Source organism: Aphelocoma coerulescens, chromosome 2, assembly GCF_041296385.1.
Source record: "Aphelocoma coerulescens isolate FSJ_1873_10779 chromosome 2, UR_Acoe_1.0, whole genome shotgun sequence".
NCBI classification, from domain to species: Eukaryota; Metazoa; Chordata; class Aves; order Passeriformes; family Corvidae; genus Aphelocoma; species Aphelocoma coerulescens.
Window position 1 is genome coordinate 133,470,149 of NC_091015.1, and position 24,337 is coordinate 133,494,485.

The 24,337-nt window shown below is 36.8% G+C and overlaps 1 protein-coding gene across 5 annotated transcripts in view; it reads left to right on the forward strand.

Moving 5' to 3' along the window:
- The window catches only part of C2H8orf34 (chromosome 2 C8orf34 homolog), a 151,475-nt gene that overhangs the window by 43,591 nt on the left and 83,547 nt on the right, over positions 1-24,337 (forward strand). For all 5 annotated transcript variants that reach the window (XM_069004912.1, XM_069004909.1, XM_069004911.1 and 2 more), the window contains 3 exons: positions 6,450-6,478; positions 12,645-12,814; positions 16,630-16,796. In XM_069004912.1, the coding sequence (XP_068861013.1) occupies positions 6,450-6,478; positions 12,645-12,814; positions 16,630-16,796 (366 nt within the window). The remainder of the gene's footprint in view (positions 1-6,449; positions 6,479-12,644; positions 12,815-16,629; positions 16,797-24,337) is intronic.

Consider the following 24,337-nt stretch of genomic DNA (forward strand, 5'->3'; position numbering starts at 1 on the left):
TTTTATTTTGTTTCATTTTGTTTTATTTCTTCCTGTAATTATTTAAGGACCACACATAAAAGCAAAAATGGTAGATATCCCTGAAGTTCCAAAACTTTCATTCTTACCAGAACACCAGGTGTATTTAGCATATGAAAGTATTGCCGAATTTTAAGCTACTGTAAAGCTGATCAGGAATAATGCTGCAGTTAGGCTTTTTATGACTTGCCATTTCATAAATTATGAATGGTTTGAATTGGAAGGGACCTTAAAGATCATCTAGTTCTAGCCCTTTCCGTGAGCTGGGACACCTTCCACTAGATCTAGTTACTCCAGGCCCCACCTAACCTGGGAACACTTCCAGGCATGGGATATCCACAGCTTCTCTGGGCAACCTGTTCCAGTGTTTTGCCACCCTCACAGTAAAGAATTTCTTCCTAATATCTAATCTAAACATACCCTCTTTCAGTTTGAAGCCATTGTTCCTTGTTCTATCACTACATGCCCTTGTAAAAAGTCCCTCTACAGCTTTCTGTAGCCTGTTTTTAGGTACTGGAAGGTGCTATAAGGTCTCCCTGGAGTTGTCTCTTCTCCAGGCTGAACAACTCCAACTCTCTCAGCCTGTCTTTATAGGGGAGGTGCTCCAGCCCTCTGAGCAGCTTCATGACCCTCCTCTGGACTTGCTCCAGCATGTCCATGTGCTTCTTTTTTTGGAGGCCCCAGAGCTGGACACAAGTACTCCAGGTGGAGTCTCACAAAAGCAGAGCAGAGACAGAGAATCACCTCCCTCAGCTGGCTGGCTACACTGTTTTTGATGTAGCCCAGGGTGAGGTTGGGCTTTCTGGGCTGCAGGTGCACATTGCTGGGTAATACCAAGCTTCTCATCCACCAGCACTCGGAAGTCCTCCTACCCAGGACTGTGCTCAGTCCATTCTCTGCCCAGCCCATACTTGCGCTTGGGAGTGCTCCAATGCAGGTGTAGGACCTTGCACTTGGCCTTGTTGAACTTCCATGAGGTTTGCACAGGCCCCCACCTCTCAAGCCTGTCAAGCTTCCACTGGATGGCATCCCTTCTCTCCAGTGTCAACTGCACCACACAGCTTGGTGTCATCAGCAGACTTGCTGAGGATGCACTCGACCCCACTATCCATGTTACTAATAAAGACAGTAAACAGCACCCATCCCAATACCGTCCCCCAAGGAATGCCACTCACCACTGGTTTCCACTTTGACATTGAGCCGTTGAAGTGTAGCCATCCAGCAATTATCCACTGAATGATCCACCCGTTAAATCTGTATCTCCCCAGATTAGAGACAAGGATGTCATACAGGACAGTGTCAAGTGCCCTGCCCAAGTCCATGTAGATGATGTCAGTTGGTCTTTTTCAAAAAGACCTGAACTTGTGTGGTGCCTTTTGTTTTGAAAATTAATTTTATGCTGTTGAATTGAAAACATCAAAGTCTAAAAATCATTTTTGAAAGAGAAATATTATCACTGGGTGGAGACACATTAGGTATTGGATAGATAAAACTCTTCTGCTAAGAAGTGCGTATGCAAAAGATAGGCATTTTTAAGACTCACGGAATTATTATTAACAATGTTCAGTTTTCTTTAAAAAGAAAGTTCATTTCTTGGTAATCTAGAATTAAGCTGAATGTCCTAAGCAGAAAGCCTGTATGTGGAAGATACTCATTCTAGACTCAGAAGGGAATTTATTTTGTTAAAATATGATGCAAAGGTTTAGAGAGGTGGCTTTTTACATCAAAGAAGATGCTGTAGTGCTGTATTGATCATCATCTTTATTTCTCCATACTTACTATTGTGCTTCTGCAGATTGTCATAGGGATAGAAGACTGGGAAGAGAAATCTAAGATAGCCAGGAAAAGAATGGTTTTAATAATCCATGCTAATTTTACAAGAGGCGTGACAAACTACTGATTTGGTATTTTAAATATAGAAATCTAAGTTAAATGGCTAATACAGCATGAGATACACTTTTTAGGCAATCTGCTTAAAATAAACATGATAATAGTAATTAAAGTATAATAAGTACTAATAAATTACATTGTTATTACATTGTTTGTTAGATATATTTCATTGAATCATAACATGCCAAACCTTTCTTGCAATCAGCCAGTACATTGTTCTTCCAGTCCTCTTCAAAAACCAAGCTAGTGAGAGAATGAGTGTTCCGGTAGAAAGAGGCTGTGCTAGCATCAACAGCCCCTCTCCAGATTTGTTGCTGATCAGAGATGGCAGTAGTTGTGGCTGTGGAGCATTTCTGAAGGACCGTGGAAGCATGTTCATACCAATTATTTAATTGTTCAGCACCCTTACAGCACAGAGGGTTGTTACATTCTAAAGTAGAAACAAGTGCCCTGAATTTGTCTTCCTAATTCACCAGACAACTGAGTGGGCTGGATACTTGTGATGCCTGATCAAATTTTAGCACCTGTAATTACTTGTAAAAGGGAGGATTTTTTAAAGACATGAAATTGGCAGCTAGCTACCTAAATAATTACCACGCTAAACCTTGTCCATGAGCCTTAGCTGATGGAAGCAAACTTCTCACCCCTTTAGTTGGAATGGTTAGTAAGAGTGGTTGGTCTATTGTACAGTTGTCAATCGCATTATGATATAAAACTGTGGCAAACGTTGTCTGTGAGAAACAGCTGCTATGCGAGAAAAGGTAAAGCATACTCCTTTATTGCTGGAGGACTTACCTTTGACATCAGAAGACCTCTCCCAACAAAGGCAGGTGAGCCATTTTAACCGTTCCCTTCTTTTCTGCTGCTCAGTGTCTTGCAGCAGGGCAAGGATGATGCAGCTTTAAAACTTCCATTCTCTATGTTCATCATCATGCAGAATCAGGCTTTAAATGCGCTAAGCTGAGGGAAGTCAAAAATAGTTGTTCATAGTAACTTTTATTCTAACAAAGCCATAGGATTTAAGGTTGAATAAACTAGATGCGTCAGCTTTTCTGGTGTTAGAGTTTTTTTGTGATTAGGATTAAGTTTTGATGGAAAAAGCTACTGTTCGAAGAAGCGACTAAATTGTCAGGTTAAAATTTTTTAGTGTATGGACATTTTGGCTATACCTATGAATGTTTTGCCTAAAACTGAAGCGTTGTTTCCATTTAGTAGTTTCATGGAATGGGCTTTCCCTTTGCCTCTAGTATTCTGTGATTTTATAATGCTGTTTTCCTATTTAGAATATATAAAAAGTAAATGAAAATAATTATAGAAAATGCAGAGAGCATAATCAATTACTTGTTGTCACCTATGCAAAGAAGTGAGAAAAGCGTTTTCTTTTTGAAAAATGCTGATGTCTGGATACTAGTAATTACATGAACTGGAGATAGCAACCATTGTTACCATTTCTTCACGGAAATTCAACTATTTTAAATTGTCGGTCTATTACTTGAAAATAAAGTAACTGAGTAACCTATTTGATTACTGAAAAGTCATGAGTCTGCTAAGGGTGAAGAAATTAACAGAAATCCTAAATACTTCTGTACAATAATGGTGACTATCTCTAGTTGTGTTCTCAGGACTTGGGATTAAGGTTTCTTTGGTTGAGTTGTTTTTTTAATGTTATGGTAAATAGGCAAGAGTTTTAATTTTTTTGAGGAGTTGTTTTGTGAAAACTGGAGTTCATATTACTCCATGTGACATCTATGCCCAAAAATTGATGTTGCTGCTATGATTTTTTGTCTACTGCACACAGGGTGCAAATCCCCCTCCTCTCAAATTCAGCCAAGATATTCTGTGAGTTTGGCAACTGCAAAGAAAATTGTTAAGAGTTGGGCACACACTAACTATAGTGCAGTAGTGTCTTGGAAGGAAGGAAGTGTTTTTACATCCAATGTTTTTTGGGGTTATTTGTCCTAGCCTCTGTTAATGGAGTTGTGTTATCAGTAACTGAAAGAATACTGTTAATATTAATGAGGCTCAAGACATAACAAAAAGATCTGTGTGACTGACATGGTAAATACCACCTCCAGAAGAATCACTGTGCTAAGATTGCTGTAACAAGCTCCTTATAAAGTTTCTTCCCCAGAATCCTTTTTCTTTTCTCTTGATGCCACATTAGAGAGAGAGAGCTAAAAAGAGTTTGCAGGTTTAATTCTGTGATTGCAAAGATCAAAGATTTCTAAATTTGCAAAATTTTATTTTGGCAACATGTCCTCAGAAGCTGCTAATTCTCTACATGCTTGTCTAAAAAAATACAGTTTGTTTTAGTGTCTTGATACTGTTTCCAATTTAGTAAAGAAGAAATCTGAGGCATTCTGGTTAATTCAATTATTCAGTTCAGTCTCTTCTCTAAATTCAGAGTAAGTTCTGGAGAGCAATAGGACTTACACAAAGAATTTTACTAAAAGCACACTCATTTAGACTATAGGTGTTTTAAAATTTTATGTCTTATGTAATTTAATCAGAGAAGTTAGTAAGGCTTTTTGAGTGAGGCATATAGTAGTATGTACTGCTTTTTCCATTTGCTACTTTGTACTTTCAGTACTGATCTTTGATAGGCAACATAGGCGATTGGATAGTAAAAATTATTTGACATTTTTTTGGAACAGAGTTTTGGAAATGACAGGATTACCTTTTCCATTTTCTTTTACCATACTTGAAAATTTGTATTTTTGAGGGGTAAGTCAACACAAGATAAAATTGCCCTTCCACCCACTCCCAAGTTACAAAGACCTATTCATAGAGATATGTGAAAGCAGAAGAAAAGGGTACCAACCTTTAATATAACGGAATCAACCTGTATCAGAAATCAGAACAAAATGAACTATATTAACATTATGGGAAATTGCTGAGAAAAAGTAGTTTGACTGGTTAGAGAGAGAGTATATGTGGTTTTAGAATGGATTGACCTTGGTTATGCAAAATGCATTCATGTGATGGTTGATGGTAATCAGGTTTTCAAAGGTGAGGTGAAAAGAAGCTTGAATTAGGTTTTTACTACCTTCAAGAGTGCAGTTATATTCTCTCTAGAAGATGTCCATTTGGAATTGGAGAAATTCATAGCACCTTATAGTCTGGTTGATGCAACCTGGTTATTATGCTCTGTGGGCATTAGTGTTGTGTCTGGGCTAAATAATAGTCTGAAGTTATTAAAAACGGGTTAATTGCAGTGAGGGATAGAAGGATCAGTCAGAACAGATCTTTTTCAATTTAATCTACTTTAGTACTATTGAATTACTGTGAATATTTTGTTAATTCATGCCATATTTCTTATATGTTGATGAGGTCTTTAAATTATAATTGCAGTTCTTGTAGCACTTTGTTCCTTTAAAAACAGAAATTGCTGTAAGGAATTCCTCTAAACTGAGAATTAGCCAAATCGAGTTAATCATGAAAAGCACAGTAAAAAACCCCAAAGAATTCATGTAGTTGTGCTATACCAAATCATATAGGCTTATATATGTATCTGCTTATATATTAGCTTATACTGCTACACTCTTTAGTGTGATGTTAGAAAGAGTAACTCTCTACTCAGCTGGTACTACATATTTTGCAATGTCATCTCTTGCATTCCGTCAAAGAAGGTGTCTTGATAACATGATAAAAATTAGAAAATAATTTTCAAGTGTGTGTTCTCCCTGTTTATGGGTACTTCTCCACTTACTTTCCTCCACCAGGAGAAGCTTTTCTTTGGTTTTTGAAGTTCTAATCTGGAAACGTTTCTCATTAAACCTCATAAGAATCTAGGAGATGCTTGCTTCCAGTGTATCAGAATTTTCAACATGGTAGCATTATATATATGATGACTTGATCACTCCTTGTGATATACTGGTGTGTGTAAAAAATTAAAAATTCTGAGACCAACTCTGCATACTTAATGTGCTACAGAATAGAAATAATTGAAACATGACATGATGGAAGCAGGCATAGGGAAGCCTTGGGCAGGCATCTGCAGAAAAGATGAGCAAATATACAAGTTCTTTTTCAGAGGATTTAGAAAAAGTTTTGTATTCTATTGTGAAATTTTCTTTATTCTCTGAAGTTCCACCTATTTTTATAGGATCATTTCTACATTTCATGTGAAGAAAGAGAGAAATGTCCATATTGCCCTTAATTGCAGCATAATGTGTTATGCATGCTGGTCAGGGTGAGATTTGCATAATAATGTGTCCATTGGTAAATCTGATATTGCTGATTTAATTTTAGAAAGAAGATGCTTAAATTTGTTGTCACTTTACTGGCACATCTGCTATTTTCATTTCCATAGTTTTTTGAAAAGTCATTTTGATAATATTGCAGCTGAGAAAAATGAAGAGTGTATTGTTTCCAGGCAATTTCACTAACGGAAAAAAATATGATACATTGTATGGTACAGCAGCATGCAGAGAACAGGATGTACAGTTTTCAGATTTAACCTTACTTTTACTTGCCGTAGTAAAAGACACTTATAAAAAGCGTTTTTCTGAATACTTTTTGTTAATCTGTTTTGTTTTCAGGCATTGCTATTTCTGATGAACTTGATAAGGTAAGATTGATAAAAGATGCCTAATGAACAGTACAAAGAGACACATGATTGTGATAAGGCACATGCCACTCTCCTGGCATACACGCTTCAGTTCTGTTGGGTTCAGAGGAAGTTTGGGTATGGAAAGCTATATGGGTAAGTACGGTCTATGTGGATACACTAAGAGCTTGACCCAGGATGGGCTGTCTAGTATGGAAAAAAAAACTCAGTGAGTTTAAGAGACTCTTAATGAGACTGTGGAAATACGTTTGATCTTGACGCCGTCTTTGCTTAATATAGTCTGTTGGATTACTTTGTGTACTTTTGGAAACATTTAGCCTTGAATACCTTTTATTCATGAAATTGAATTCTGCACTCCCAGATACGATTTGTGAGAATATTTAGAAATTATTTTTACTTCCCCGGTTTACTGAGGAATGCACAAGGCATAAAGATTAGTCTTTACCTCCTTACTGAACGCAAAAATGGTCTCTTCTGTTCTGGCCATTTTTGATACTGTACACAGTTAACATGCATTTTAGTTCTAGCTGTAATAAATTCTACGTTGAAAGAGTAATCAAGCTAGGTTTTTTTAAGTACTTATGGAAACAGAACCAGTTTTTCTTACCAATTCTCAGCAGTGAACAGCAGTGTGCTTCTAGTGCCAAGAAACTTGCATTGTGTTCTTGGTGTCAGAAACCATTGCTGTCAGGAAAATAAGATCAAAAGGTATATAAGACAGAGGAATAATGCCAAATACAGAACACTTCTGTTTTTAAATAACTTTTATTTCCGCTGGTAAAATGAGGACACAAATCTTTCTGACGCAAGTGCATATAAAATGCCTTCACTGTGTTCTCCAAGGAAGGCTGGTTAGGCAAGACTGATCAAGGTACCATGCAGTAGTGCACCTGTGGCTGCCATTTCCAAACTATGGCCTAAGTCTTCCTACTGTTTCCATAACTGGGCTCAGAAGTGATGTAAAACGCAATTAGAAAGTCCTTCCATTAGAACCCTCACCTTTAAGAATACTTATAAAGAACTCCATTTGTTTTTGTTTTTTTTGTTGAAAAAAACTCTGTAAGATACTGTTTGAGAGAGGAAAAAGACAGTTTAGGCTAGATCCTGGTGTCACATACTTTTAGCAAGTAATTTCTGGTTGGTTTGGGTTTTTTTAAACTATGATATCTTATTGTTCAAAAAAATTAATGTTTTTTGAATTTAATTATTTGGTGTGAAAACTGAGATGGAGAACATAATTGGGGAATTTCCACAGGATCCATCTTGAGTGAAGAGTTAGGGTTTTTTTGTTACTATATACTTTTTTTTTTTATAATTTGAAATAGGAAGGTAGTAGGTTTTTTTAAAATAAAACTTGGAATCAAGTTATATACATTAAATTCTTATATTGAATGTTCTTGAAGTCAAAAGCTGTTTGTACAATAAATAAAACCGCAAACAATTAAACTCTTTAGAGTACATTGTGCAGTATTTCTTAGCAGGCTTTCAGCACAGATTTAGAGATGAAGAGTTGTGGGGTATGCCCCACAAAGAGTGATTTTTTTATCTCCATGGTGAGACTTTCTTAGTGAACTTAGTGAACTTTCTATTTCTTGTTTGGCCCTTTAAGAATTTTAATGAATGTAAAGTTTAGTCTGTGATAAGAATTTAAGCATGCCCAGGACTATTTCATGGAATTCTGCCTCCTAGGAATGATCCCTTACACAAGCTAATTCCTGAAATGTTCCTGTGTTTTGTTTCTACATGTATTATTTGTCTTGGGCCAAAAGCAGCCAAAGACTACCTGATAATAGTTGTTTTAACATTCAGGAGAATTTGGTTCTATTTCATCTGAATGTGTTCACAGGTGATGTTTATTTTTCAGGTACAAATGTAGTCAAGTTGTAATTCTTTCTTCAGAAATACATGCTGATACTAGAGCTTCCTTATCTAAACTGTGTCAGCACTGAATAATTTTTGAAACCACGTTCATCTGTGGTTTGGATTAACAGCTTAACTCATCAGATGCATGTCTTAGGTCTAGAACAGCATGGCCAAACTTGGCATTGGATTCTGTTAAAACATTGGCATCGCATAGATGTTATGAGAGACATATAAAACTCTTCTGTATGCTCTTCCTTGCTTTATTTTCCTGATGATCACGAATATTTTGGGGAACTAAGACTATGACAGAGCCCATAATTATGCTCTTTTATCTGTGATTTAAATTATGAACCTTAAAAAACCAGAGAATGCATGCATATGTTTCTTTGTTTCTGATTGTCTGTTTTTAAAAAATTATTTTTCTCTGGCTTCAGTAACCTCTAGTTGCCTTTGTCAGGGGAATACTTAATCAGTATTGTTGGTTGATGCAACTCCTCTTCCAAGTAATCCAGTTAATAAGTTAGTTGCTTAGTTACTCGAGCATTTGGATTTGGAAAACCAGTTTGCTCTGAATCACTTCTGTGAAAGAGTGTTTCATTTAAATGGATTCTTGTCAAATATCTGCTCATATTAGCTTTTTGTCAGCACTTAGAGCTTTTATGCAAGACAGAGATAGAGAAAATATGGCACACAAGACAGGTCTTTCAGTCAAAATTGAATCTTTCAGTTTGTCCTAATCTTCTAAAATTTCTGAGTTCACTGGTAGCCTCGCAAAAAAAGCAAAAAAAAATCCTAAAATGAATGCAATTAAAACAGATTTATTATAAGAGATTCTCTTCTTTTTCATTTACGTCAGGCTTGCAGAGCTTGGTGTTCTGTCTCTCGTGATGATTCAGCCTCTGTCTCTAGGCCATGGAAGCTATGTAAAGTCAGAAACTGGCACTGCAAGTACCCTGTGTAAGGAAAGAAAATAAGAAGGGATGCCTTGTCAGTCACATATTTTAAAACTAAAATGCAGAGTTAATATAATACAGATTTCTGAACTGACTCACCCTCCTTGCCACTGAACAGAAACTATTGAAGGGTTTTAGGAAACTGCGCACTTCCATGCCTAATGTGAAGGGTTTAAGGTAAACAAAGAAGAGCTAGGATGTTAGCCATTCTTTGATATTCATAGAGTTCTAGGCTGAAAAAAACTCTAGAGAAAAACACTGAAGAGTGAGACCTGTCATAACATTGTGAAATTTGTCTGGAATTCCCAATGATATCTTTCAGACACTTCAAACATATTAATGTGAGACACCTAAGTATTAGAGATCCAGAGTAAGATCCAAGCAAAGACCTAAAAATTAATAGTAGATTTGGCCCCTCAATGTCAATATTAAAATTTTTTTTCTATGCTGTCTAGGACATACTTTCTGCTTATATGTAGTGTACTACAATGGAAACAGGTTACAGTTAATAAAATAGAAGAAATAGCTAGTCTTAAGTCATAAAAAAACCCCAAATTTCTTCTCACCCCGAAGTATTTCTCACTATGGAGATTCCCTCAAAATCCATATCAGAAAATAGGAATACTGAGCTTTTTAAGTGATGCATAAATAAATGGATATACAAATGTTGTGCTCTCGGGTAGAGGTTGCATCCAGCAACCACATCGCAGCCCAACGTGAAGAGGAGAATCAGCTGTCCTTCAGTCTTTCCCTTCTTTTCCTAGTCTCCCCATAAAGGAAGCTTGAGTGTGTCAAATTGGTAGCCACTGATGTGGATAAGTGGATGACGTTCAGGCTGCACCATGAAATAGTCCTCTTCATTTTAATGCAAATTTAAATGCCTACCTGTACTGAAAATATTTCTCTGCACACTAATGTCACTGTCAATCTCTTCTGCTATTTGTGGGGGAATGTAAATTGGAAATCAATTAAGATTCTAAAGTTTATATGAAAAAAACCCAACCAAAACTATAAAATGTTGTTTGAGAACAGAATACTTCATCTCAATTTATTGCAGCTTTGAAATACAGTGCCAAATAAACATCCTGGTGTTCTGAATAGAGCTGTCTCTGATTCTCCATTTAGTGTTTTCACTGAGTGCTTATATAGTTGAAAGGAGGACAATAAATTAGGTCACTGAAACTGTGGTGTACTAATCTAACATGATTCAAAAAGGAAAGCAAGGTGGTAAAGTGAGGCAAAGCATGACTATGTAATGTAAATTACACCTTTGTTAGTAGAGTATATGAAAGTGCTACTTTAATCTCTAAAATGCCTATGAAAGAAATAAGCATAGCAAGGACAGTCATAGCATTCATTTTTTACTTATTCGTACACTGATTTTGCAGTTCATAGTGTCAGGAAAAACCTACAGTACAGAAAAAAGGGCAAATTTTTAGGTGCTTTGCATTTTCACTTAAGGGACTGAAATCTTTTAGCAAGATTGATAGTGCAAGTTATTCTAACTAACTAGTTCCAGGAAAAATTTTTATTAATTATTATAAAGTATTCTAGGGAGAAAGAGAAGGGTAAAATAGCTAGAATAATAGGAATAAACCTCGGAAGGGGCCAGGTGGTTCATATTTAAACTAATAAAAGCACCTTGTGTAATGAAGGCATTGTGGGCAGTGGAATAATCTTTTTTCTAAGCTGACAAAGCATATGATGGTAGTCACACCTGTGACAAGTTACACTTGTCAAGTGCCCAGAGGTGACTGTCATCTAGTATACATTACCTGGCTATGACACAGCTCCAAGTAGATGCACAAAACATGTATTTGTAAGTACATAAAAAACAGGACACCAGTGGTTAAGTATCCTAAAGCATCTGAAGCCACAGATTCAATTTTCAGTGGTCCTTGCAGAAAACAAACATTGTATAAAAGTGAATTAGTCAAGTGATGGACAACTCTGGGCAGAGGTGTGGAGAGTGGAGTGTGGTAAAGCACTTGCTGGCACATTGCAGAAAGCAGAGAAAAAGACCAAGGATGAGTGAGTCAGATCCAGGGCCTGGGTTACATTTGACTCTCAAAATAAAGGTTCTTGTGCTGAGCAAAATCGCAGCATCTAGCCAGAGGAGGGTAAATATATTCATACTGAAAGCACTTTGCAGCCTTATTTTTGTTTTTTTTTTTTTCTTTCTTTCTTTCATTTCAGTAGAGGCCTGTACTTCAAACAGTGCTTTTAACCATATCTGTTTCAATTAGGAGGAGATTTCAAAAGTGGTTTGTTTTTAGAAAAGAGATAAAATATGGTTTCTAGGCTACGTAGTCAATGTACTGTACTTTTTCCAGATGCTTTTTGTTTGGAAAGCATTCTTTTATGGCAGGAATATTTATTGAGGCACTAAGTTAGGTAACAGCCAAGGATTTGCTTTCCTATAATTTTCACTCGTTAAATGTTAGGAATATATCTCTCCTAATTAGGCACACTGTGTTTGAAATGTCTTTACTAGCCTACAAAGAGTTTAATTAAAGAAAAATAATTCTTCCTATCCCATAATTTCTATATTTTTTTTTTCTGGTATGCAGGTGTGTTTTTTTAGTTTGACTGTGCTGTTGTACATGACCCTTTATCTACAACCATTCTAGTAAAATTGAAAACAGAAATACTCACTACATCAGAATGCTTTTTCATATAATTTTAAGGACAACTTGTTTCTTTAATCTAAATTCCTGATATGATGGTGCAAATTATTGCTATTGTTTTGAAGATGTCAGTTACATTTTGCTTGCTTCTTGTAATCCTGTCCAGCTTATTGTCCTCCAGTAAGTGGTTAAAAATAGTTTCTGAAATGCATTTTATTCAAATGTTAATACCATTTTCAAAATAGGAAGATACATTATGTAAAGCCCAGCAGGGTTATTTTTAAAATGCAAAATGCAGATGTATTTATTAGTTTTGCATAAATTCATAATGCAAATAAGAGTGATGCTATTAATCTACAACAGTCTTTTGGTTGGGTTTTTTTTATACCAATTAATGTATAATGTTGCTTAGCAGAACAGATACACTGAAGGTTTTAAGAGCTGTGCATTTATTTAAAAAAAAGTGATTTTTCTACAGTTGCAATTAAAAAAAAATCGGTATTTGAGGCATCAGGGTACACAAATATCTCTTGGAATTTTGTTAATGGGAAACTTTTCATTAGTTCATTATTGTTTCTGGGTATTTTGTAGCCCTCTGAAATGATAATGTAATGTATTGGTTTTGTACTTCTAAATTTTTTTTTCTTTTCTTTCTCTATTTACATCTATGTTTGAGAACAAATGGTGCATTGTTTCTTTTTTTAAATTTTTATTTCTCTTCAGGACACAGCAGGTTTCAACACCCCCCTTCTCAGACCTCGTGTGATTGGAGAATGGATTGGCCGTGAAGAGAATGATGCAGATCCTCTGGCTGCTGAGATGCTGCAGCCACCAATACCAAGAAATAAAAATGAGCAGTGGGACAGTGAGGATAGCAGCAGTCCTGGAGGAAGGTGGGTGTTTCATCTGGCCTATAAAATTTATATTTTGTGAAACAGAGCTGTCTTTGTTACAAAAATTCTATTTCTGAGGGCAGAGTTCAGGGCTTTTTAATTCCCATGCCATAGTGTGGGCACATGTAGAATAAATAGAAGTCATTAATATGTGACTTTTTTCTTCTCATGCTTTTATAGATGATTAACTTAATACCCATTTTCAATCCTATGGATTTATTCCCATGTGTAAAGCTAGGTATTTTGACATGGTTGGGGTCCATTGTGTAATAATGTTGTGATGCGTAGCTTCATTCAGATACTTCATACCCTTCCCTCTTTCCAGGATTGGTAGTAGCTATTTATTACTCTTCTTGACACTTTAGTGATAAATCTGATTTTCTCATTTAAAAGAGAGATAGACAAGGGAAGCAATATCTTTGTTATTTTTAACAGGACTTCCTAAATTCATTTTCATTTCACATCTCAGCTTTTTGATGTTAATAACAAGTCTTTCTCAAAGAGAAAATTTGTTCTTTGCGGTAAATAACTTCTGAAGATTTATTGTGCTTGACTGAAAGAGTTTTTGCTTCAGCTACATGAATGAGATTATAATACAAGGAGTCCATTTTCCATGATTTAAAGATATGTTTATCACAGAAGGTTAAGTACTCACAGCCTTGCTTTAAAAGGGATTCATGTCTTTCTTTTTAAGTGTAAATCTACTGCACTGCCTCTGTTAATGGGCTTAAACACCTACGTTTCTCCCTTAGCCTTGTAGCATTTCTCCTTGGTTATAACAAGTACTTTGACTGCAGCAGACACCTTTTTCTTCCTTTTTAGAAGGCAGAAACTCTCTGCTTTCCCTTTGAAAAGGTCTAAGGTATTCCTTCACTTCACATTCTTCCAGGTGGTTTCTATGTTGGAATTCAACTCCCTGTCACACTGAAACTAATGTGTGACTAGCTGTGCTCTTACAGACTGCATTCATTAACTTTCCTCACATCTTGGGAATATTTGTTATCCATGAGTACTTCATTTAATTAAATTTTCATGGGGGTAGCTGTGAGTACTACTATTTCAAAAAAGTAGCAGCGTGTAGTAACAATCCCTCAGCCAGACCTTTGACAGGAACCAACACAACTCGGACTCTGGGTCTTTCCAGTGCAGTTCCTGGGAAAATAATGGAGTCAGCAACTGGGACTACAGCTTGATTGAGCAGACCTGGGTTTCTTTTTCCTTATTCAGCAGTCCAGTAAAGGCACTGAATAAAGATCTGTTCCATGTTGCAGAGCAAATTGAGGATATTGTATCCCTTCTGTCAATAGAAAGGAGCAGGAAATAAGCGTCTCTAATTTCCAGAAGGAAGCAAAGAGGTCTAGTTCTGAGGAACAGATGATTCAAAGCAGCACATTCTTCTCTTTGTAGAGGGTGGTACAAGCTGTGAGAAACCTCACAGCTAATGCTATAATTAAAAAATGTGATGAATGGCTTTGAGAGTAGTATTTGAGGAATCTTGTTGAGTATCATGACAAAATCAGGTTGCCTGGTGTGTGAATAAGGAGAATATAGGGAACTTTATGCCAGGAAAGACTCATGGGATGCTGATATCTCTGTTTTTAGGTGCAGTAAGTGCTGAAGGCCTATTGAAAAATATATATCGTTAAGTGGGAGTACTGATTTTCAGTGGAAATCAGTAACTACTAAATTACATGCAGCACATGGATTTACATTTGGTTGACTGATTTTATGTCTGGGATAAATCTTTGCTTCATTAGCATTTCATCAGCTTTTGTAAGGCATGTATAAAAATCATGTTTGCAGTCTTGCAAAGGAATCATAAAGTTGCAGAACTTCAAGATAGTGGTGATACTAAAATTGATGCCAACTGTATATGGAAGTTTAAAAGTTGATCAAGATTAATCTGAGTATTTAATAGTAGTTTACTAATAACTGGCGGTTGCTTCAAGGTCTGATTCAGTGTTCCTGTGAATTAAAGTGCTATTAGCAGAATTTGGAATTGACCATACACCAAATGCATGAGACAAGTACTAGGTAATGATAACTTGGTTTTAATGTAGCAAATACCTCGTAAATCTAAAAACAGTGTGAAGAGTATAAGTTTTGCTATCAAAAGAGTGAAGTTATCAGTTGTAAAGAATTTTTATGTATTTCATAGTTAATGTAGCCTTAAATAATTAAATTACGTTTTTACCTGGCAAATGAAAGGGGGGCAATTTGAAAAACTCCCATTCAATGTTTCCAATCTTATCTTGTTAAATTTTATTTAGCAACATTTCTAATAAAAAGTGATAGGTTATTGATCACTATTTATCAGGATTTATGGGATAAGCCGGCAAACTCTTAGAACTAATCTTAATATGCAGTAAAAGTGTAAGAACAGGAAAGTCAAAACTGTAATTGTTCCATTATTTCCAGGTAGTATGTTTTGTTTTACCTGTCACTAAACATAACGAAATGCTACATATATGAAACTATATAAATATCCAGGGAATTAGGCATTGACAAATCATTGGTAGAGTAAGTGCCATCAGTGTCATGTGACAGAATCACCATTTCCTCCTGAAAAACATGCATTCCTGTGATGATGAACAACAGAAGCAGACATGTCGTTTATTTGAAAGCGTGGCCCAGTAACTCAAAAAAAGGAAAAAAAGAGAGCAGCTGAAAGGGCAGGTGTCACTGCTATGACTGGGAAAGACAGTGTAGCCAGTCTGAGGTAGCAGTATTAGTGATGTCTTTTCAAATGGATGAAGGGTCACCTTTTTGCCCTTGGTGTTCTGGATTGCTACAGAGGAAAGATTCTGTTTGTCACTGGTTTTGCACTGCTCTCTGTTGCTGCTGCAAGGAAGAAATGCAAGGTATTAATAAGTGATAAGAGACCATAGAAAAGTGCTGATGGCAATCCTGCTGGTACTGAGCTCATCTTTCAGAAATTTGAACACCGTGAAAATAGGATTAAACTCATTTCCAAGTCACTGTTAGTAGTTTTCTACATGAAAAATTTCTTGGAGGAATTCTGAGAAGATGCAAAGCTCTTGGGAATCTTCCTCCAGGGATAATGTATGTACATAATGAGGAATTTGAGTGTTTTTTATTATGACACTCTTGTCTCTTAGAGCGTGAAATGAACTAGAGCTTGCAGAGGCCCCATCCATAACCTGATGTCCTAAACTCAAAGCCCATTCTTCATCTCCAAGGTGCACTTTGTCTTATTAGTGTTTATCTTTGCTGGAGAAATGAACGATTGTTGATTATACTACAGATCATATATTTGCAACAATTCTGCCTTCCTGCAACACTGTGAGGACAGTCTGAGGTGTCACTCATGAGGTGCCCCTCAAGTGGGGCACCAAACTTCTGTCTGTTTTATGTTGATATTTTAAGGAATCAGAAATGGCAAACTGTAGCAAGTCCTATCTTAGACCCTTCTAACTTCTTTGCAATTCCAGTTCTCTGTTATTTAGGTCAGAGACAAAACTCAGCAAATCAGGAAAATTGTTATAAGGCCCTTAATCCTGTGGGGTAATGGTATCAAAACCACTCAAGGGAGCAGTTCTTTGTTGTCAGCTTTTTGCTATGCATTAATGCCTTAGCAATACTGATTAGTAATTGACATCCTGTTTTCTATATGTGTAGCTTATTTAAACTTGATTAATGCACATAAAGTCAATGGGAAATTTCCCAAATTCAATCAAATTTTTAGGTAGAAACTGAAAACACAAAATATTTTAGAACATCCAATGATCAAGGAATGAGTGGCATATTTTGAAGAGAGCACCAGTAAGAGAAAGTTGTGCTTTCCTCCCTCACAGCTTAAAAATGGAGCCAAAGACCAAAGGATTAAAACATCAACAGCAGCAACATAAGAAACTGCTGGCTGCCATGCTTTCTCAGGACTCCTTTGATTCTGCTCAAAGCACAGCTCCATCTGTAACCGAAGAAGACATTGACAATGAAGATGATGCAATGGAACTACTGGGTAACTGCAAAAAATTATGTGTATTTTCTGAATTTTTTTATTATAAAAAATCAAACAGAGATTAGTCAGAAACTGCTCCCTGTGTTTGGAGCTAAAGTATTCAGCAGCTGCGTGAAGGTTCATAGGGTTTAAATGTGAAACTTTCAGGAGAAGTGTAAGGAAGACATAAATGTGTGTGAACAAACTCCCAGCTGTATCAAAATCCCATTAAATCAAACGCTTCAGGTGCTTAAAGTAATTAATTTGGTTTCCTACATAAATCCCTTCCAAGTTCTACTTGCAGAATGTATTTCTGTACAAGGAACAAAATCAGCTTCCCCATCTTTCATCTGGTTCTTTTTCTTAGCAGTATCACAGTTTTAACTTCAGTAGATTTTATTTTGGCTTACTAGCTACACAAAGCTTATGTAATGTGAATTTGTAACCTCTTCAGAGGATTTGATTGTAATTTTCCTCTAGACTGTATTGTATCTTAAATCGTAAATTGCACTCTAGAAGGCTTGATGCTCGCTGCTGCCATCCTTTCCTAGAATTACTAATTGTATTTAATTAATAATAGTTCTGATTTTACTTAATAATCTCTTTTCTGCTATTTTTCAAAGTTTCAGTGTATGATGCTTAAAAAGTAGTCATGGATTTCAATGTTTTTTCACAGTTTCTGCTCTATGGAAATTTATTTGGGATCAAAGCATGGAAAATTCAGAATATCAGAATAACTCAGCATTCTGAGTTTATGAATTCTGGCGTAATTTTTTTTTTTCAGGTTAGACCTTAATCTAAAAATCAGGAAAACACATGGTGCTCTTTTTGCTTTCTATATTTCTCTTGTGTCCTTGCTGTAGTCTTCAGAGAAACATAAAGTATTTGAGTTTGGAGGGGACTGCTGGAGGTATCGAGCCCAACCTTTTCCTCAAAAAAATAAGCCATAGCGGGTTCTTCTGAGTGGGTTTTGGCTTTCTCCAAAATGGAGATTCTAGAACATCTCTGAGCAGCCTGTTCCAGTGCTTGACTGTGCTCATGGTAAAAAAAAAATTATTCTGCATAATTGTGAATTAATAAATAATTTCCTTTTCCAGTAGTTTTACGTTTGATACATACATTGTTTTTACAAGAAAGAAGAGAATGGACTGGATCACTCAATATTTGTCTTATAAGATAGAATCTTACATTAATATCTGTGGAGACAGTGAGAAAAATGTATCCAATAGATGTATAGGTCTTTTCTTCCAGACACTTGAATCCCTAAAGGTGCCTGGAACCAGGAAGGCAGCATAAAGGAATTTTCTAGTGTCTTGACATTTGGGTAGAATATGATCTATGTAAAAACTAGTGTTTTGGGGGTTTTTTGATAAGTACTTGATTGTAAGCATACATTCTAGTTTTGTGCCATGCAAAACCTGGAATATCTTTCTATCGTGCAGTTCATCAAAAACTGACTAAGTTTATACAAAATCAGCTTAAAACTAAAAAAGTTCATGAACAGGACCTCCAGTTTGGGTAGGGTGTTTTCATAAATGATTGTGAGATTCTGAGGCAAAATCCTGACATATTTGAGGAGTAGCCATGCTTGTACTGATTATAATATCACTATGTTATAGTAACGACCACTGAGAGAAAGTTCAATATGCACATCTTGGTGTTGAAAGTGCTGTGCTTTGGAGAAACTGGCTTTTATTTTAATTCTCATTTTGCAACTTGCTGACAGTATGTGTGTTATATTCGATATAATGGTTAGGCTCTATTCTGCAGAACTGTTCAAAATTTAAGGATATGACTGTGTTGCATGGGGCAGGTGTTCTAGTTTTCCTTTGAAGATAACATAAAGAACTTGACTTTCTATCAGCAAATGTAGGTATTTTTCACTGCTATATTTTCCAGGTCAGTGACTGTTTGATACTGCAATTGAATTATTTTTTATTATGTACCACATTAATCGATTAACTGCTTTGATGCTTTTTACACAATTTATATGCAGTATAACTATATTCAAATCATGGCTTTCTGCCGTCACTGAATTCCAGGACATTGTAGCATATAGCTCTTTGATTTGTTCTTTTTAGAGTTCAGTATTCTTTGTTTATTCAGCCCTTTCTTAAAAAATAACAAAACTTCATGCTTGTAAGTCAGGACTGTGGGAAAACAAATTCTACTATTTATAGCAGATGATTTAAAATGTACAGTACTTTAAATGGAGACCACAAACTTCCATCTTTTTGTGTGTTCAAGAGAATCTTTTTCAGAATTTGGTTGATTTATTTAGATATTAAAAGAATGAAGCTGACTTTTCACATATTTTCTTTAAGAAAAACCCATCTTCTAGGTGGGCCAAGGAAGGTTTTAGCTGGAATTCTTTTATATTCCAAATAAAAGAAACAATTATATTGTTATCCATTTCAAAAGAAATGTGTGTGCAAAGAAGGAAAAGAGCGTTACAGGGCTATATTCTGATTTTAGTTATCACTCCTTCTGTGTAAGATAAGATGCGTAGGAGGGCTGTTCCCATGCTGGTGACTTTCTGAGTGTGTGCAGTTGAGCAGGTGTCTGAAATAGATTAGTGACAGATAACATCATAGTGGAAAGGATCTTCCTGATTTTAAAAAGCTGAGAACTGTAAATTCGCATGTGTTTGTAAATGTTAAAGGATCATGCAATTGAGGTCTGGGACTGAAAATTATATCGAGGGGCTCATTTTTTATACATCATAATGCCAAATATTGTGTTTTGTAAATCTAACCAGGAGCTGAAGTAGTTCTATGAGAAACTCTGCAGCCCTTTTGGAATTCTATGATGTTTGTGCTTAAGCTGTCTTTCACATTTGGCTGAAGTCTATTGAGACTTTGAAATTATGTTATTCCCTCAGTATCTCACTGATGTACATTGGAGAGGACTGAACTGTTATTTTTCCTGAAAATGCTGTGAATATTGATTGTACGGTCACCAAAGCATGACTCGTTTGGTTTTAAAAAATCAATTATTTAAGTCTAAGAATATAATTGTTTAAGTGTATTGCTGTGCATAAACATACACAGAGTAAAAGTATAAGGATTTTTGTAGCACACTTGGACTTAGATATACATTCTTAAAGTTTTTACAAGTAAGGAAGATGGGAAAGACATTCTGTATTGTTTTACACAATAATGGTATAGAAAACAAGTCCTGTGACGAGCAGCTGAGGGAACAAAGGTTGTTTAACCTGGAGAAAAGGAGGATCAGAGGAAACTTATCTCACTCTCCACCTTTCTGAAAAGAGGCCAGGTGGAGTTTTCTGTCTTCTTGCATGTGATAGGACAAGGCCACAAGTCATGCCAGGGGAGATTTAGGTTAGATACTAGGAAAAATTTCTTCATGGAAAGATTTGTCAAGCATTGGAACAGGCTGCCCAAGGAAGTGGCTGAGTCACCAGCCCTGGAGGTATTTGAAAGATGTGTAGATGGTGTCACTTAAGGACATGGTTTAGTGATAGACTTGGCAGTGCTAGGGCACTGGTTGAACTTCATAATCTTAATGGTCTTTTCCAGCTTAAATGATTCTATGATTCCATGATATTTAGTCATAATGCTCAAGCAGCAATTTCTTGGTTTTGTCCAATCTTTATGTGTGCTCATGGTACTAAGAATGTTACCATATGTTAACAGATGCTATGGAATAGCTAACTCTGTAGCACCACTCCAAAGGGTACCCAGGAGGTTGACTCACAAAACCATGGTTGAAGTGAAAGGTGGTGATAATTGAAGCCAATTTCCTTCAATTGATGCATATGCCAGTCTGTATGATTCTGAAAAGCCTCTCTGATTTCAATGCAAATAATCTTATATCTGAGCTGAACTTAAGTGTTTGGAGCATCAGGGCTTGTAAAACCATCTCTTCTTTTCTTCGAAGCTTGTTTCACAAAAAAAATGCTTTTTTTCCCATAATGTATAAATCTTAAGTGAAAGTTCAGTGATTGTTTGCCTCCTGTTTATTATCTGTAAATTCCTTCTATACAGTAACAAATCAGAATCTAAAGATAGAAATGTACTTCAAGTAGTAATAAACTTTTCAATTATTGCTATGGGAGGTACCTGATGTGTTCTGTTTGCTTTAATAACTCTTCTTCTAATCTTTAGAATGCCTTTTTTCTTCAAGAGCTTTTTAAATGGTAATTTTTTAATCATTATAACACCCTTGAAAGGTTATCTGGTAATATGTTTACATTTTATAACAAGAGGAGATAAATAGAATATAGTGGAGATTGCATTTGCCTGAAGCTCATTTGATTGTAGCTCAAGTGTCTGGTAGTCTACCCCTTAAATATCTATACTGTTTTTCTAATGATATACTGTTTTTCTAATGAGTCTCTGAGTCTTTAATGAAAGGGTATGCAATCTGCAGTGCTTTCAGTACATTTCCTCTGGTTTGACAGACGTTCCTGATTTCCTTGGTTCCTGAAGATCTTTGACAACATGCGGGAAACTGACTCTAGGCATGATAAATTATACTAATACTAGCAACAAGTTGTTCCTTTTTATTGACTTTCCCAGATGAACAAAACCTCCTCCATTATGTGACTAGAATACATCATTTTTCAGAAAAGAGGCCACAAAGCCCTGGGAAAGATGATGTGAGTTGTACTACATCTTCAGAACAGTTTTCTGGCCTGTAACCTATTTTGTTGTGATTTAAGTAGAATGATTGTGTGGGAGAAAGATGTGTGAATTGCTCCTCATGTTCCCTTTTGCTGGTCTTCTGTTTTTGGAAGCTGTTGAGAAATCAGCAAAACTACCAGTGGGCATGTGCCATGTAGGGCACGCACAGACAGTGACACCCCTGGGAGACAGGAGGCCTCCTCTGCCCGCAGAGACTGGCTGTGCTATACACTGAAAAGTTTTCAGTGGCAGATGTAGTGCACTGGTGCCAGTGTGTGTAACAGATGTCCACTAGAAGAGCACTCGGACTCCATCAGGTGTGGGTTTAGGTATCTTTCTGAGGTAAAAGTTCAGCAAATACCATATTCAGTTTTTCTTTTTCTTCTGCAAATATATAAAGTCACTGAGCAAGAGAGATGCGCAGGTCTGTTTAATGTCATTCATGGAGTTCATTGATTTCAGTTCATCTTGTGGCCCTTTGCTAAGAGACAGAAACATCTGTGAGAATATTTTAGTTGATCTGAGAATAGGCAAAGCTCTAACTTGTTATTTGAAGAAGAGGAATTTGGTGCTTAAAGTCCTAATAGAATCCTGCTCTTGCATTTTACTGTGCTTAATAATAGAGGTATTTGATGTTTAAATAGAATTTTGAGACTGACAATAAATTTCAGCAAGCTAAGTTCTATTGCTTGGTTAAGAGTGTGTTTGTAATATTAGAAAAAATATTAAATGAATTAGTCACATACTACAACACTTGTTGCAGCTGCTGGTTAGATAAGCATAAAATGGGTTGAAAGTGAGGTTGAATGTGCTTTATATTGCTAAAGGGAAAGTGGAGAGAGAAAACTAACTACAGCTAGAGATACTAGCTTCTCTTGAGTTGAAATAAGTTACATCAGTTAATAAAAAGCTTCAAAAGAATGATTAATTATGAAGGAATAGAAGTGTACTGAATATAATGATGTGCAGAGGCCTAAAATGTCATTCATTTATAGTTTGTAAAAGAAACCAAAGGTTTTTTTAAACCTGTATCTAAACAAGAGTGGAGAAGGTGTATGCCCACTACTAAACCATATCCTTATGCATCAGATCTACACATCTCAGCCACTTCCCTGGGCATCCTGTTCCAGTGCTTGACAAAATTTTCATGAAGAAATTTTTCCTAATATCCAATCTAAACCTTCCCTAGCATGGCTTGGATCCTTGTCCTGTCATTTGTTACTTGGGAGAAGAGCCTGACCCTCACCTGGCTACAACTATTCAGGGAGTTGTAGAAGTGATAAGGTCACCCCTGAGCCTCCTTTTCTCCAGGCTACACAGCCACATCTCCCTCAGCTGCTTCTCATCAGACTTGTGCTCCAGACCATTCACCAGTTGCCCTTTTCTGGACACATTCTAGCACCTTAATGTCTTTCTTTTAGTGAGGGGTCCTAAACTGAACACAGGATTTGAGGCTGGCCTCACCAGTGCTGAGTACAGAGGGACAATCCCTGCTCTGGTCCTGCTGGCCACTCTATTCTTGATCCAAGACAGGATGCCATTGGCCTTCTTGGGCACATGGCTGTTTCATGTTCAGTCATGTATCAACCAGCACCCCAGGCCCTTTCTCACTGGGCAACTTTCCAGCCACTCTGCCCCAGCCTGTAGCACTAGGTGGGGTTGTTGTGACCCCAGGGCAGCACCTGGCATTTGCCTTGCTGAACTTCATACATACCATTGGCCTTGGCCCATTGATCAGCCTGTCCAGATCCCTCTGCAGAACTTTCCTTCGGTAGATCAACACTCCTGCCCAATTTGGTGTCATCTGCAAACTGACTGAGGATGCCCCTGATTCCCTCATCAGATTATTGATAAGATATTAAACAGGGCTGGTGCCAATACTGAGCCCTGGGGAATACAGCTGGTGACCAGCCACCAGCTGGATGTAACTCCATTCCCCATCTTTCTCTGACCCAGTCATCCAGTCAGTTTTTCATTTAATGAACAAGTGCACTTGTCCAAGCTGTGAGCAGCCAGTTTTTCCAGGAGAATACTGGGGTAATGGTGTCAACTACTGTAGTCCAGGGGACAACATCCACAACATTTCTCTTGTTCAGTAGGTAGGTCACCTTGTTATAGAAGGACATCATGTTGGTCGAGCAGACACTGCCTTTCATAAACCTATACTGGCTGAACCTGATCCCCATGGGCTTGAGGTTTTCATTCATGTGCTGTATGATGGCACTCAAGATGATCTGCTCCATGACCTTCCCCGGCACTGAGGTCAGGCTGACAAATCTATAGTTCGCCAGATGCTTCTGGCTGTTCTTGTAGATGGGTGTCACATTTGCTAACCTCTCACATTTGCATATTGATAAAGTATCTTTATGTACCTGCCCTGATCTTGTATCATCCCTAGGAACGGGATATCCCTAGGATGCTGGATAAATTGATGTCCAAACTACTTTGTACTTCTTTAGGACACTCAGGTTAGTTTAGACATACTGGACAAATCATTCTGTGGCAATATATCTAAGGAAATCCAGCAATGGATGTAACTGCTTTTGTGCCTGCATCTGTTTTAGTCAGGGTGCTGACTCTCCAGTATAGTAATCTGCAATTGCATCCTCATATACTCCGCATATATTCTTTAGCTTACACTGAAACTCATAATATGAATGTTGGAGTTCACAAGCTGGTTGGGGAGTTCTGGCCCGCTTGATTGAGACTGGTCTGTGTGCTACACTGCTGGCAGTTCCTTAGCAATCACATTCTCTTTTTGGAGCATGCAGGGAAAGCAAGTAGGAAAAACATCAGTTACAACCGTAACTTGTAATTTAGTAAAAAATGACAGGATTTCTTCACTTGGAGGTTCAGAAGAGAGCATGGGAACACTGTGAACTCTGGTGAGGGTTCTTTACTATTCAGTTAAACACA